Source organism: Pocillopora damicornis, chromosome 6, assembly GCF_964200805.1.
Source record: "Pocillopora damicornis chromosome 6, jaPocDami1.2, whole genome shotgun sequence".
In the NCBI taxonomy this organism is placed as follows: Eukaryota; Metazoa; Cnidaria; class Anthozoa; order Scleractinia; family Pocilloporidae; genus Pocillopora; species Pocillopora damicornis.
This window is the reverse complement of record NC_142675.1, coordinates 22857740-22872576: the sequence shown is the minus strand read 5'-3', so window position 1 is coordinate 22872576 and position 14837 is coordinate 22857740. Positions and strand designations below refer to the sequence as shown.

Below are 14837 nucleotides of genomic sequence, written 5' to 3'. Positions count from 1 at the left end.
GGTGCCTGCTCGCGATGCACTCAGATCTCCTGACATCTGATACAATAATTTTAAGAAACGGTCGAGCACTTCACTCTTCGATTCAGTCATTCATCCAGAGGAGAGAAGGAAACTAGTATATATTTGGGGTTAGCTGGGGAGAATCCTCTATATAAGCTTTAATTTCATCTTTGATGCTACATACGGTATCACTGCTGAGGTAAGGTACTTCATTGCAATTTCATTCAGGCCCAAACTTTAACAGGTTTTTAGATAAAAAAAAAAATAAAAGAAGAAAAAAAAAAACACCTGCGAACATCTGAAGATTGGTGAAAATCAAAATGGTTTCAAGAAATGATAAAATATCAACAACAAAAGTAAAAAAACTTTTATTTTTCAGAATCTAGTACAATATCCTAGTCTACCCTTAATCAGGCAGATAGTGGATGCTGAAGGAGTATGCCTTATGTCACACGCCAGTCTGGACTTTGCACATATGTGAAGTGCGGTGGTTATTGTGTGATTACTGCTTGGCAGCCTATCAATCACTAATGCTTTGTGAATTCCTGACATGTCTTTTGAGTTCATAGAATTTACTCGGAAGGATATTAAATTATTCGTATATAAAATTTAGATTCCTAATATTTGGAGCACCACCAATATCGTCATTGAAACGATAGAACACCGATATTTTCTCGACGTTTCTCGCCTAGTTTTTGAGTAATCTTCGTTCTATCAAATATATGTAGCTTGTATCCGAAAACCAGGGTCGTAATTGTTTACCCTGACGACGATCTCGAGCTGATCACGTGAACTTCACGTGGCCTTCATCATGAAGGAACTATGATGTACGGCTGAAATGGAACAAAGGCGCCCTTTTCGTGACAGACAATGATCCACCTGGGTCGCACAAAGGCCAGGGAAGGGTTTTCATCGAGGGCCTGGGAAAAAGAGGAAAAACAACTGGTTACGTTTATAAAGCACATCAAATAGACACTGTGGGAACAGTAAAAGACAATTATGAGTTTGGCTGACATGTGTCGATTTCCAGATTTTTAAAATTCTTTTAATTTCATACATAAACGAAGGTCTCTTTCCCCCGACCCCGCATTGAGAATTTGCGTAAAAAAGAATTCAATTTCTCTTCCTATTTTCAAGTCATTTCATCGGCAAAAATAAGTTCCATGTAATTCTGCATAATTACATAGACTCAGAACAACAGATCGATGTTAGTCTTATTGTGGTAAGTATTGCTTGTAAAACAGTTGCTTAAGAACAAAAGGGAACAGCCAAAGTGCACACTTTACTTACCTCATCAAAGTTTTTGTCCCAATCCTCATTGGTTATGACAAAGTCGACATTATCATTCATATAATCTTCTATAGTTCTGCAGAGAATGTAACAAGAGACATCAAAGATAATTCCGAGGATTGAGAAGAATTTCCGAAAAGAGGACGGTGATTCAGCTCTTTTGACGCCCACAAAAAGTGTTTCACAATCAAACAAATCCCTCACCCATTATAAGCAGTGATGTATCTTATCAACAGTCTTCTGGTCTTGCCATCAATTTCACCATACAGCATGAAATGCTTATGAGAGAAAAAATCAGGTAACAGGGGAAGGTCCTCTGAGCTTGAAATGACTTCGTCCGCAGACTCCGCCTTTCCTGCAAAAAAAAAAACGGTGGAGGTCTGGGGACATGTTTTCTAAAAATTTCTTGATGTGATTTATGACAGAAATTGGAGGAGCGTAGAGAGAGATCGGCAACTCCTGGTACATGTTAATAACGAGCCCGTCAAAAATTCTTTCTCGAAAATTGAACAACGTTCTGAGGAGAAAAACAATTTTAGTTCTGATTTTGAATTTGCTGAGATCTTGTATTGATAGGAGCCACGAGTTTAATATTTTGATAAAAAAAAAAAGGGATTCGAGGTGTTTCTTTGAAGGCCATCTTTTCCTCCCGTACCTTTTTCGTCATCAGTCGTACCGCCATATATATCTTCGCCTTCACCAGTTTCTTTTTGGATTCTACAAAGATAAAATCAATGAAATGAATACCCATAGTCAGAATGCCTGCCAATGACACCTAAAACCTCCGAAGGGATGTTCGGTTAGGGCTTTTTTCAACTACGTATCGAATTGATTGACTTGGTTTTGCATTGTTAAGCCCTGTGATTGGTCAAGAAAACTCGCTCCGCCCCCTCAACCAATCAGATGCCGTATAAAGACACAATCACGACTTGATCACGCGCGTTTTCCCGCGCTTCAATCAAGTTCTTGGTTTTCACCAAAAGCGCATTAGCTTCTTGTATTCTTGAATTTTTTCTGAATTGTCGATGAGGATAATTTTAGTCGCCTTTTTACGACACTTAATTGAAATACGCATAACTGTTTCTTTCCCGCCCGGTTCTTGTTGCCATTACTGTGGTGGCTCATTTGCTTTCAGGTTCTGGTATGCTCACCTTCTTAATTCATCCTCTGTATCATGATCACTGGATGAAGTCTCTTTTGGGCTCAAAGGAGATGGAGCAGTTTCATTTTTACCACTCTTTTCCGGTTGAGGTGATTCGTCGTCAGTTGAACCACCATAAATGTCATCTTCCTCCTCTAATTTCCCGGCTGCATCTTAAAAAAAAAATACAGAAAACAGATTTGATTGAAGAAGCCTCGGCAAAGTTACAACAAAATCTAAACCGGCATTTACAATTACCCCATTTTTAATAGTTTTCAAATACTTTTTTTCGTCGCATGTCTGTGTTTGCGAAATGTTTCAGTGCCATGCGTTACTATCATTCTTCAAAGTAGAGGTTTGTCTCTGAGAAGTGAGTCTGCGTCTACGTACCTTTCTTTTCATTTGGACCCGAGACTTTTGCCACTAGAGTTTTGTCGCTCTCTTCGGGAGTGTCGTCTTTCTGCACGTGAACAAATTAGAGTCGTTTTCGTTCAGACCAAATAGAGCAAATTTCGATTTCATGCTTTACATAACCAATGGGCTAACTGAGGATCCAAATGTTTTGTACCACACTTGAGTTGTATACAATAGAAATATTTAGCATCGCGTTTACATGAAACGGCAAACGTCATGTTTCACGTAGCGTAAACCTTTCTACTTTAGCTTTGCGTTAGTTCATGTCACCTCGGCATTTGAAGGATTTTTAACGTAAAACTTCATCTGCCCTTATACGACTTATAGGATATAGTTTTCGGTGCCCTTCTTCCGCCAATAAAATTCTACTCTGTAAAAGAAAAAGTGAAGAAAATCTTACGTAAACGGCAACCGTGAAACAGCTTGTTTTCACGCAGAAACGCCAAAACGCAACCCGCAAACGGGAAAAATGGCGGGACGTGGTTACGTGGTCACTCTTGCCCTTCACGTTTCACGTATACGCGGTGCTAAATCTATCTAATGATAAAAGTTAACGAGAACACGAACAGCAAATCACGAGTATCACTTATCGCACCTTTGAATTCGCATCACTTGCTGGGGCCTTCTTGTAATTCCGCTCATTTCTGTCATTTCCTGTTTTAGGAGGCGGCCGTGCTGGTTTGGCATCCTCCCCTTCACTGCTCTCATCAGATGAACAACTGTCGCCTGGTAAGTGGTAACTTACAGAAAAAAAGAAAAGTCATCAAGAACGTTAACTAATTGGGAGGAAAAGTCGATAATCTGTAAATCGGACGGAACAAGCCGGAATCGAGCGGAAGCGTCCAAATACGGACGAAAGTGGCGGAAACAGGACGGAAACCGACAAAACACTTTTTAACACTCACGAAACACAAACGCAACGCTGCATAAGGGACATCTCCCAATTTCCTGACACAAATTTTCTCGAGTCCTTAGTGAAATATGTGGCACAGGAGCGGAGTTACTTACCGTCGAGTGGGCAAGCATCTGCTTTTTTTAAAACAGTCAGTTATCCACTTTTTTGTGACGATCTTTCCTTTCCCTGAAGTTTAGTGAAAAAAAAAATTGTCCAAATAAAATAAATCACATTATGACCTTTAACAAGTAAAGAATAAATCTTTGTAGGTTATGTGCAGTTCAAGTCATTGCAGAACTGAAATGAAGATTGAAAAAATTCAGCCGTCAACAAGGATGAAGCCCTTAGCACCCTGCCTATGTTTACTTTAACCTTTACACCATAATATAAGTATACATATCATATATCAGATATCAGTATGGAGAAGTTCTCCATACTGATATCTTTACACTTCCATTTGTACTGAGAAGGAGGAATTTGTTTCTTAATCAGGACCTAGTTTAGTTGGTGATCATTTCTTATATTCTCATGACCTTAATGTTTGATTTAGTGGTGATATTGTAAGGAGAAATTAGAGGCTGCTGACGATCATGAGTCAGAAGGTTAACTTCGCATCCAAAACTCAACTGTATTTCTTAAGTAACTGACACATACTTGAGATTTAGCGTAAACAACAACTAACCTTTCACTTGGTTGAACTTTGGAGTGTTGGCGAAGGCACAACTACAAAAGGAGAAACATGGGCGATAAAAATTCATTCAGTCCCTTTATGCTACACCGTGTATCTTACCATTTTCAGATTGTCCTTGATTCGAAAAAGGAAAATATCGTTGAAAAGGATCCTACATTCTTATTCATGAGTGGACGGAGATGCTGTAAGAGCGTGCGCCAAAAAAGGTTCAAATTGAGAATACCTCTGGCTTATCAACCAAGTTTGAGGTCCACGCTGTAAGTCGAAACTTGAAGGAGGGCAAAAAGTGTAAGAAGTGCGAGGACGAGGCTAATGCCTAAATATATATTACTACATCTCTAATGTAGGTCTGACGGCTTTGAAAAAAAAAAATTCTAGCTCAGTACACCCAACAGCTTCACATGACTGACGCACGTTGATAGCCAAACGCATCATTTCGAAACCGTACACCCATTAGCACGTTTTAACCCAGAATGTAAAGAAGAAGAAAGATTTTCTTCTACAAAAGGTACTATTAATAGCAAGACTGCTTTGGCAACAAAACAGTTTTAAATGTTAGAGAACCGTGACCGTGCAGAAAGCAGGGTACGGCTCGCTAAGTCGACTTATCACAGCACGCCTCTTACATCAGATGAGTGCATCCTTTTCCCCAGTCCTGTCTGTACTGCGCTCCCATCTGCAATGCCTTTTCGCGAAGATTACCTCGCTCAGGGTTCACAAATCCACTCATGACAAACACTACGCCTTTCTTAAAGAAACCAAAAAACAAATGTATGGAGCAATAAGAGACCCATTAGAGCCTATAATAAACTGTTTATGTTTAAGAATGAGGTCAAAGCACAAACAAGCTGAGGCGTGAAGTGTGGATTTTACAATTAAGCCTAACGTTACCATAATTTCACCAAAAGGAACAGAACTTTCGTCACGTATAGGAGAGTCTGAAAAAAAGCAGCAAAAAGTTATCTATTGCCTGGTAATTTTGTCACCGGTTTGCCTTTTCTATAAATGTTGTGGAGGTGTCAAAATGAATACAGTCGTAAAATAGGTTGTGGTTTTTCATCCTGGTGAATAAAAGATCAAAAGAGAAATAAAAGCGTTTGTCTCACGATGTGGTCGCTTCAGATATGGATCGCGACCTTTCGACTGCATACTGCTGGTCTTCTTCAGACGGTCATGGTGAAACAATTTTGAAAAATTCATCTCTGGTTATGTCCTTTTACCTCTTTTTTTCTTGGATGGTGGTGCTGGTTTATTATCATTTTTCCCTTTTGGTGAATCTTCATGCTTCCGTTTGGTGCTCTGAAAGACAAAAATATAAAAACTTCAATTAACAAGCGTTCACCTAGCACAATACTTCATAACGCGACTCTATCAGTATGCAAAAATCCCGAGCAATTAGTAAAAATCGAGGGCGGTTTCAAGACAGAATAGTGAAAAATTAACAATTAAATCCAAATTCCTCGAGTGGTAAGTGAACCACGGCTGGTTAATTCAACGACCGAACAGAACAAAATAATGTAAAACCTATGCGGAGGCAAAAAGATTATTCAACGTAAGGAGACAGCCGTCCTGACCGCGTGAAAACGTGATTGATCAAGTAACTGAATGGAAAACTGGTGCAACTCTTCTAACCGATTACCGAGCACAGAGAAACAAACCAATTTCCAAATACTTTTAATCACTCTCAAGTAAGAACCTACCTCGCTTGTTTTCCTATGAGAATACCTCTCGCCCGGTTTTGGGGAAGATCTACCACCAATTTTGTCTGCTCTGTCTCTGGCCACTGGTTGTCTGTCCGAGGCTACTGAGTGTGTCTCTCTATCCCCTGACTGTCCATCCTTTGTTGATGGGTGCCTGTGATTCTGAGCAGTGCTGGCAACAATTGTTCTCTTGTCGACTGAAGAAATGACTGTTGATGCTGCTGCTCGAACTTCAGCTGCAGTGGACATGGATGGCGGAGAGGTTTTCTTTTGAAATTTTTTGAAAAAGAGATTTCCAGAAGAAATTTTTTTCTCTTCAGTGTCACTATCACCTTTTAATGTAAAACGTCCAAGTCTCTTTGAAGCCTGAAATGATTTTAAGGAAATCATGATCATATCGGTCAGAGCTTTTCAAAAAAAAAGTTAGCCATGTTGTGCTAAAGAATGAGCCAGGAACATGATATAAATGAACCACATTTGTCAAAAGAAGTAAGCCTATTACCAGAAAGAACATTTGAACATCAAAACATTTACTAAATCTAAGAGCTACTGGCTTGACTTCAAAGACATCCTACACTAAAAAAAAATGGTTATTTAAGAGAGCTTATATGGTTGGCAGCCCATAATAAGCATTCTTATCAGAGTGAAGCAGTGAGTTATGCTTCGACAAAGGAGTAGAACTTTTTACTTTTTTTGATCTCAGGGATTTACATCTTGCAAAATTCTTGTGAAGTTCAATTTAATTTTTATTTATGGAAATCAATATTGCATACAAGTAAGGCTATAACCTACTTTAAAAGAAGAAAATAATCCTTCACGTACTATTTCAATCTGTATTGAAAAGTCTCGCCAAGGAGCCATGCAGAGAGATGTGAAGCAAAAAGTTCTTTGTCACAGTGGTGATTTTTGATACTCACTGTAACTGAAGTGTGAGGCATTGCTTCCTTTGTGGCTTGAGAGTCATCATCCATGTCATCAGGAGGAGAATGGAGGTTTATGAAGGACAGACCATAACGTTCATTCTAAAGAATGGTGAAAAAAAGCTATTATAACATATTGCATTTTGGAATTTTTATTGATTTTGGAATTTTTTACAGATGATTTCATTAGTTTTGCATTTTTTTCTATTTTTGTTACATTTTTTTTTCCTCTGTTGTTAAGTTAAAGTTAGGTTCTATTTCATTGCCAAAACCAACAATGTGTATTACCTTGTTAAATGGTTGGGTGCAAACCAACTTGACCCTGTCCCACTTCTGAGTTGCTACTGGTTTGGAGAGCTTATCAACACCTGATGAAGGAAGAAGAGTATTTTAAGTCTAATAATTAATTTCAAATAAAACAAATAGAATAAAAATGAAAAGCGGTAAAATCAGACAAGCTCAAAGCTACATGGGCATGGCAATCATATCCTAATTTAGTAACTGAGAAAGTAGGGTGACCATAAATCTGTAAATCACAAGAGAGATTTTGTAAGTAACTTCTCCTAACCATATCAAAACAATGTCCTGCAGACAGGTGCAGTGGTCTCCCTTATTTTAAGCATGACATGTAAAATAAATGTTTAACTGGGTAGAGCAATGACCAGCTCAACTTTTAAGATTTCCAAGTGATTTTAGGTGGTAATGAGAGGTTCTACAAGCTGTTAATTTTACTGGTTGAAAAGGAGAAAACTGCAAGTGATAAGAATAATTAAAATTATCAACTTTAAGACAGTCTGTTGATTTAGAACCAAATCATCAATTGTGTCATAAGATGTAATGTAGTATGTTTGACTGTCTTTTTACCAATTTAATGGCCCAGGCTGGATGTTGGGAGAACACAACAAACCTTTGTGAATCACCTGCCCCTGACTGGTGATTTGCAAGCTTTGGTTGTGTTCTCCCGCTATATCAGGTAGGTTATTGCACTAGTAAATCAACAGAAAAAGTGGTCTATTACTATATGTTTACCGGTGCAATAAATGATACTGAGGTTTTTGACTAAAAAAAAAGGGTGAAGTTCCCCTCTGAGAGAGGGTTACTAGAGAACAGTAGAACAATGAAATATTCTTTGCCAAACCCAAACTCTGATGCAATCAAACATGATGAATAGATAGCTCATGCTTACCAAACATCCTCACTCTATTGGTGCTGGTAAAGGATTTACTTTCAGCTGGGCTCATAAAGGACGATGCAACAAGAAGAACCTAAAAATAGTACATAAAATTCATCACATTCAAAACTTGCACCTCTGGATACAGTCATGTAATTCAATAAACTTCATATCTGGTTTAAATCTTGTATGATCTTTTAATAAAATTTTCAAAACACTTGGAAATCAATTTTCCATTATACGTTTTTTGCTGGTTTGTCTCCGATCATCCATGTCCTTTTCCCTAGCAAAGCTTCCTATCATTGGCTGCCTTTTTATCCAAACAATTGATAAACTGCAGTCATTTGAAGCATTTAAACCAAATCTAAAACTGTGCACTTGTTTTTGACTGCACAAGATGGAGTACATAGTAGTATCCAATAGAAGAAAACAAAAAAACAAACAGAATGTAACAGAATAAAACTAGAGCAAAAAAATTATTTCAAAAACTTGGACTTCACCTGAAATTGTTCATCAGAGCTCCAAGAAGATCTTCCAACTAACACTTCCACAAGTGCTGAACCATTGTTACCTAGACAGTAATGATTTATGTTGAAGCAACTGAAAGTGATAAACCCTCCTCATGACTTCAATACATTGTCTACCAGACAGATGATTAAAATGAACAAACTTGATGACTGGAGGACATATTCTAAATAAACTTAGGTAGAAATGTTTGGCAGCTAACACGGAAATGAATTAAAGGACCTCTTTTAAGGATATAAGCAACACCATCCCGGAAAAAGATTACAAACAAGTTCAAGCCTAGAGTTTAACGAGTGCAACAATTATATCATTCCCTACTTCTAGAAGCGACAGGTACCAACCTATGTCGATGGAATGTATCTGCGTTGCTTTCTCAAGCTATAGTGGAAAAAAAAATTCAAGTCTTAAAATCATACAAGAGCATTCAAAGTGTTACTAGTCCATGCTAGCCTGCTAAGTCCTAACACAGAGAGTACAAATAACACCGACACTCAATGGGTTTGAAGTTACACAAATATCATTTTCATAAAATTTACCTCCAAAATAACAGAAGCTTGTTTCTCTCCTGGAGATGCACACCTCCATTTCCTATACGTTTCTGATTTAAGTAGGTTTTGTGCTGGTTGTGTCTAGGAATAACAAAGTTGTGAAATCAGGATTTAATTTATGAAGGGGAAGTTGTTGATTCAACTTCTAGATGTAGCTGCTTTTCACAAGTAAAGTGAAACATTTCGAACTTACCACATCTTCGCTGCTGAAGGATAACACATGCCTGGGACGAATAAGAGGCATGCCTCTATCGTTTATTTGACTGACAAATCGTCAAATTTTATAAACGCAGCAAATTTAGACGTGGTTGCTCGTTAAATGCAAAACTCACTCAGGCGTTCCTTGTTCTGCACGGTTGAGCTCTGGACTCCAGTTTTTTTACGTCATTTTCCCGCCAACTTCCTGTAGGCACACGCGCCGCTGGCTGCTCTACACGCTGCCACTACATGTGACTTTTCCGCATGCTCAACCTTCGCCAGAATCTTGCAGAAAAACCCTCTGGTGAACCACATCCCTTCTTGGAAAACTCCTTTTCTTCTATTCTACAAAAATGTCAACAAATAGACGATTTTACATAGGTAAGTGGAGGCAACTGTCCGTAAACTGGAACTAAATACATTGGCATAACAGAGCCTGTTCAGCTTGGAACGAGGTTGTTTGTTGTGACAAGCGTTCACGTGGTTTGTTCTCAGCTCCCACCCGTCTTGCTTTTAAACGAACGGCTTTATTATGTTTGAGAAGTCGCATTCATAATTTTCGCGCAATTATGTGGCTGCGAAATCTCCTTCGAATTATTTAGCTTTGTTGCCGTGTTTGTCACAGTTTCGAAATTAATTGAGACAGATAAGCCTGGAAATCACTCCATGAATTTAAAACAGCTGCAAGCACTCTAAGATGCCACAGAAAGCGTTTTTAACGGCATGAAAAGTCCATAGGTTTATTAAAACAACACAGAGATGATTGCAATCTTGGCCCCTAGCATGTTAATTTATCTTTAGCTCGCAGTGAAACATGAAACTGCATACAACACTCCATATATGTGCAAACCCCTCTTTACGTGCGCTCATGCACAACACTTCAATACGTGATGTTCACGTTACTTGAAGATTAAGTTGACTTCTTACCTCACAAAAAGGCAATGGCTTCAGCATTCCACATCACAACATTAATGTTTTCACCCTGAAGTCAGATTTAAAATGGATTTAAAAAACTCACATCCAGTGTTAACACATGCCTACAGGCTAATTTCTCATTCCATTCCATTTCAAGAATTTGAATTTGAAAATTAGATGCCTTTGAATCAAATCAGCAGACAGGTACACAAAATATTTTCAAAATACCCTTGGTATTCTATTTGAGCTTTGCATTGCAAGTGTCTGTTGTTGTCTTTTCCTTGTTATTATCCATACTTTGTTTAATTTGTAGGCAATCTCTCTTTGAAAGTGACTAAAGATGACCTCCGCCGTCACTTTAGTTTAGACAGCACGCCTTACTTGAGATCAAATTCATGGATTGAATTATCTGTGGAACGTCCAGGAATGTCTCATGGGTTTGGATTCATTAATGTACCAGAGCAACTGGCAAGTAAGTTTTGAGTGTAATAGTGAGAGGTTAAGTCTGTTCACAAGCCAAGTGGTAAAATGGTTGTTAATACAGTACACAGAACTTGAACTGTGCCATCACCTTGCTTGCAAACTTGATAAAACTTTGAGGCTTTATTGTATTCCAGGTCACTTACTTCAGCTGAATGGAACAAAACTTTATGACAGATTCATCAAAGTTGAACCAGCTAATACTCAAATGGGAGGTCGCAGGAGCAAAGTCTCTATTCCTTCAATGTTTCCATCTTCATATGTAATGCCAATTCCACAACTGGCTAACTATCCCTATGGAATGAACCAGTATAGTAATAACATGAAGGGTCGATGGAACAGGCAATTTCCTCAAGGGCCAAATGAAATAGTGACTGTTCCAGAAGATAAAATTTTACAGCTTATTGATGTTGGTGTCAATCTGCCAAACAAGGTGTAAGTCAAATTAACTAACTTTGTTATATGGCCAGGCAGTCCTGAGGTAAATCGCAAGCGTTCAGTTTTCAGACCAAAGATGAACTTTTTCGAATCATTTGACATTCTCTGCCAGAAAAAAATTAAAACACAGAAAATCACTTAGTAACAAAATAATAACTTCTTTGTTGAAGTAGTTTTCATTCTATTTTTTAAGGATTTAAAGTTTTATGTAAGCTATGTTTTAAAATCAACTTGACTGTTATTTTGCATTTTCACTGCAGATTTTCAAGAGATATACGAAATGTTATAGAACAAGCAGATTTAGTGGGAATAAAAAAAATGATTTTAACAGGGAACACTTTACAGATGAGTCAGTCAGCTGTTCTTCATGCTAAGGCACATCCTCATGTCTTATATGCATCTGTCGGTGTACACCCTCATTTCACAACAAAAGAATGGAATGAAAAAACAGCCAGGGAGATTGAAGAATTGGCAAAAGACCCGGTAGTCGTTGCTATTGGTGAGGTTGGTTTGGACTTCCACAGAAATTATTCAGATGAAAAGGCACAAGTTGAAGCATTTACAAAACAGGTAAGCCCTTGGGTATTTAGTTCATTGAAATTGTGGACAAAACCAGCAATAACGATTTCTTTTTGATAACACAACAGGTTGAAATTGCTTGTGAGGTTCAGAAACCTCTCTTAGCGCATGAGCGGGCATCGCACCAGAAGTTTATTGAGGTGTTGAGTCACTTCAGTGGCAGGTTGCCTTCAATTGTGATTCACTGTTTCACTGGTAGTGTCTCTGAAATGAGTGCCTATGTTGCCATGGGATTTTACATTGGAATTTGTGGCTTTATTTGCAAAGGTTAGTTGAACTGAGTTTCTTTTGAGGGCACTGACTAGTTTATCCGAAAGTCTATACCTGAGCTGAATGGCCCACAAGGGAGCTTATCTTAGTCTCCATGAAATGAAGCAACCAGCAGTTTTGTTACTCCCTTTGGGCGAAGGCTTTTTCAAGCATCTATTTACATTATTGCATAGAGAGAGGTGCTGTGAGAGTGATTTGTCTTACCCAAGAACTCAGCAAAATGACCTGGCTCAGGTAAGAACCCAAACCCTTAGACCTGGAGTTAGCCATTAGGCCACCATGCCTCCTTCCAGTAAATCCTTACTTGTGAGAGTTAACCCTTGTGAATTTGATTATCTGATACTTCAAATTCCCTCACCTTCTTGAAAAAAAAGAGAAAAAAGAAAAACTTATATATTTTTGTTTCTTATAGGGTCATTTTCTTCAATACTTTAACTTCTTTTAATTTTTGCGATATGATGACATTATTAGTTGTCTTACCCTGAGAATATAACATTATATACTTGCAATAATCCCATGGTAATAATTTTCTTTTGCTTTTGGCTAAAAACAGGAGAAAAAGTAAACAAAGATCTTTAGTTTACCCACCCAAAAAGGAATAACTAAAAACTTTTTCCATGGTTGCAGACAGTCCAGGCAAAGCATTAAGAGATGCTCTTAAAGAAGGTGTTTTACCACTAGACAGGATTCTTCTCGAAAGTGATGCTCCTTATATGATTCCAAATGCTCCTGAGAAGGAGTTGGACGATGTATGCAAATCACTTCTTAAAAGGTGTCAGCCAGGACGGAATGAGCCTTGTACTCTTCCTATTGTGGCCCACACTGTTGCAAAATGTCTTGGGGTTGATGCTGAAGAGGTAGCACGAGCATCAACTGAAAATGCAAGGCGGGTTTTTGACCTGAAGTTACCTGTTCCTACCACACAACCTGCACCCACTGCCATTGGGTCTGAATAAATGCTGCATTGTACAAAGATGATAAAAACTACTGCACTTAGTCTAAGTATATAACATTTATCTATCTCTTTCAGAATGAACATTATGATACATGTAGTCATGCTTAGACAGTTGGTTATTATCTATGCAGGAAGTATTGGTAGTAAAGGCTCTTCCCTTCTTAATTAAAGCAGAATTAAGTCATTATTCATGCTAAACCTGCTGCCAGACCTTCAGAGAAGTTTTCACTGGTGGTACCTGCTTTACAATTCCCCCAACTTAATATTTTTTTTGTCTTAAAAATGCCATTTGTTGTCTAAAAAAATCCAATCAGACATGGAAGTGGAAAGGAAGTATTTGAAAGATTAGTAATCTGTTACTTTACTAGGTCATTTTTGACAGAGTAAAGCGAAAATGCAAGACGAAGTCAGGAGTTATGCTGACTGATTATTGTGCAATAGAATTAACCCTTTAACTCCCTGATTAAATTTGTATTTCTCCTCACTGTCAACCATACAATTTTTATGTTCAGAGAATTTAGTATTGGATCAACCAATTATCCATAAAGTTATATTTTTCTTCATTCTCATCACTTATCTGATTGATATTGTAATGATAATTTAAGGAGAAATTCTGTCTTGGTCACTCATGGGAGTCACAGGGTTAATGCAGGGTCTCAATGATTATTGCAACACGTTTTAAATTTATCCTCATTTATAGCCAAGCTAAGGAATATTTTGACCCATCAATAGGTTAAATATAAACAGTTACAATTTTGACAGAGTTAAAAAGTACAATTGAAGAGTATATTCGAAAGTTAACTGAAAACTATAGATAACAATGTTTCAAAGATGTTTAATATAATGTTTTGTTTATTTACAAAAGTTAAAAAGTTGAAAAGAAAGAAAAAGCACCATCTACAGAATGCAGTTAACCATCTTTTCAGTCTTGTAGAGCTAGAATACTTCTTAAGGTGTCAGGATTTTGCTTTTTTCTACAGACAGTTGTGTTTGCTAATGTACTGTGTATTCCATCCAAGCAGATATTTAAGTAGCATCCATACAAAGGGTGTTTTTGTTAAATATGAAAAGAAAGCAACCATTAAACTTTGGTGTCGGTTTTAAATCTTGGCTTACTTAATCTATTATCTCTATTATTGTCAGTGGCATGTGAATCCAAAGAGGCTGAATTGTTACTCTTGTTACCTCTGGTTACTGCAAAGTAAGTTGCTTTGTTAAAAAAAAATGTGAAATAATTATTTTTATCACAGGTATTAAACATTGTTGATATTTATAGTGAGAGTTGAATTTTATAGATAAGCAACATGGTGTAATTTTTGTCAACAGATTTGTATGCTTTTGAGGGTTTTTGTTTTTTTCTGTGCCTACGGTTAGAGTTGTTTGCTCCATGATTTATCTCCCCTCCTTTTGAATATAGTGGAAAACTGAATCTCTAGTTTTTTTCAGTGAAAATTTTTTTTAGTTAGGACATTTGGATGAAACTGAAATTTTTAAATTATGTCTGATATTGCAAAGAGAAGATCCAAAGCATCCCTATATTAGAAACATTGAGTGTTCCCTAAAAAATAAAATGCCCCTTTGGAATTTGAAGTGGTGGAAGATTCCATAGTGTGTCTTTACTCAGGAATGATCTCAATTTCCTTCATAGTAGGTGTTTATTTCATCAAAAATGCAAATTAATTACAGCATACAACAAAAGGGTCTAAA

The 14837-nt window shown here is 37.5% G+C and overlaps 2 protein-coding genes across 3 annotated transcripts; one reads left to right on the top strand and one right to left on the bottom strand.

The window, feature by feature from the left end:
• Positions 1–352: 352 nt before the first annotated feature.
• Positions 353–9645, bottom strand: LOC113681987 (DNA repair protein XRCC1). The gene is made up of 20 exons (XM_027199135.2): positions 9489–9645; positions 9284–9376; positions 9089–9125; positions 8723–8793; positions 8238–8316; positions 7340–7419; positions 7049–7153; positions 6132–6497; positions 5652–5730; positions 5323–5369; positions 5058–5179; positions 4423–4463; positions 3854–3926; positions 3441–3585; positions 2822–2891; positions 2442–2604; positions 1946–2007; positions 1495–1645; positions 1291–1366; positions 353–920 (listed from the first exon to the last, which is right to left on the bottom strand). Exons 1-20 carry the CDS (start codon positions 9537–9539, stop codon positions 810–812), a joined length of 2022 nt encoding a protein of 673 aa, XP_027054936.2. The 5' UTR covers positions 9540–9645; the 3' UTR covers positions 353–809.
• A 38-nt stretch (positions 9646–9683) lies between these two features.
• LOC113682062 (uncharacterized) lies at positions 9684–14405 on the top strand. Of its 2 annotated transcripts, none has more exons than XM_027199212.2 (6): positions 9684–9874; positions 10722–10880; positions 11026–11323; positions 11587–11896; positions 11974–12172; positions 12803–14405. In XM_027199212.2, the coding sequence occupies exons 1-6, from the start codon at positions 9847–9849 to the stop codon at positions 13129–13131; spliced, it is 1323 nt and encodes a 440-aa protein (XP_027055013.2). In that variant the 5' UTR covers positions 9684–9846; the 3' UTR covers positions 13132–14405. The 2 variants fall into 2 exon arrangements, with proteins under 2 accessions (XP_027055013.2, XP_027055014.2); XM_027199213.2 differs by lacking the exon at positions 9684–9874 and adding an exon at positions 10343–10612.
• Positions 14406–14837: the final 432 nt, after the last annotated feature.

What these genes read in the sequence shown, in the direction of transcription:
- LOC113682062 (XM_027199212.2), top strand. Translation starts at nt 9,847, where the DNA reads ATGTCAACAAATAGACGATTTTACATAG. An exon ending in AAATAGACGATTTTACATAG is followed by an intron (nt 9,875 to 10,721) that starts GTAAGTGGAGGC and finishes TTTAATTTGTAG; the next exon opens with GCAATCTCTCTTTGAAAGTG. An exon ending in TTGAAGCATTTACAAAACAG is followed by an intron (nt 11,897 to 11,973) that starts GTAAGCCCTTGG and finishes ATAACACAACAG; the next exon opens with GTTGAAATTGCTTGTGAGGT.
- LOC113681987 (XM_027199135.2), bottom strand. Translation starts at nt 9,539, where the DNA reads ATGCCTCTTATTCGTCCCAGGCATGTGTTATCCTTCAGCAGCGAAGAT. An exon ending in AAAGGATGCACTCATCTGAT is followed by an intron (nt 4,464 to 5,057) that starts GTAAGAGGCGTG and finishes CTCCTTTTGTAG; the next exon opens with TTGTGCCTTCGCCAACACTC. An exon ending in AGATGCTTGCCCACTCGACG is followed by an intron (nt 3,586 to 3,853) that starts GTAAGTAACTCC and finishes TTTTTCTGTAAG; the next exon opens with TTACCACTTACCAGGCGACA.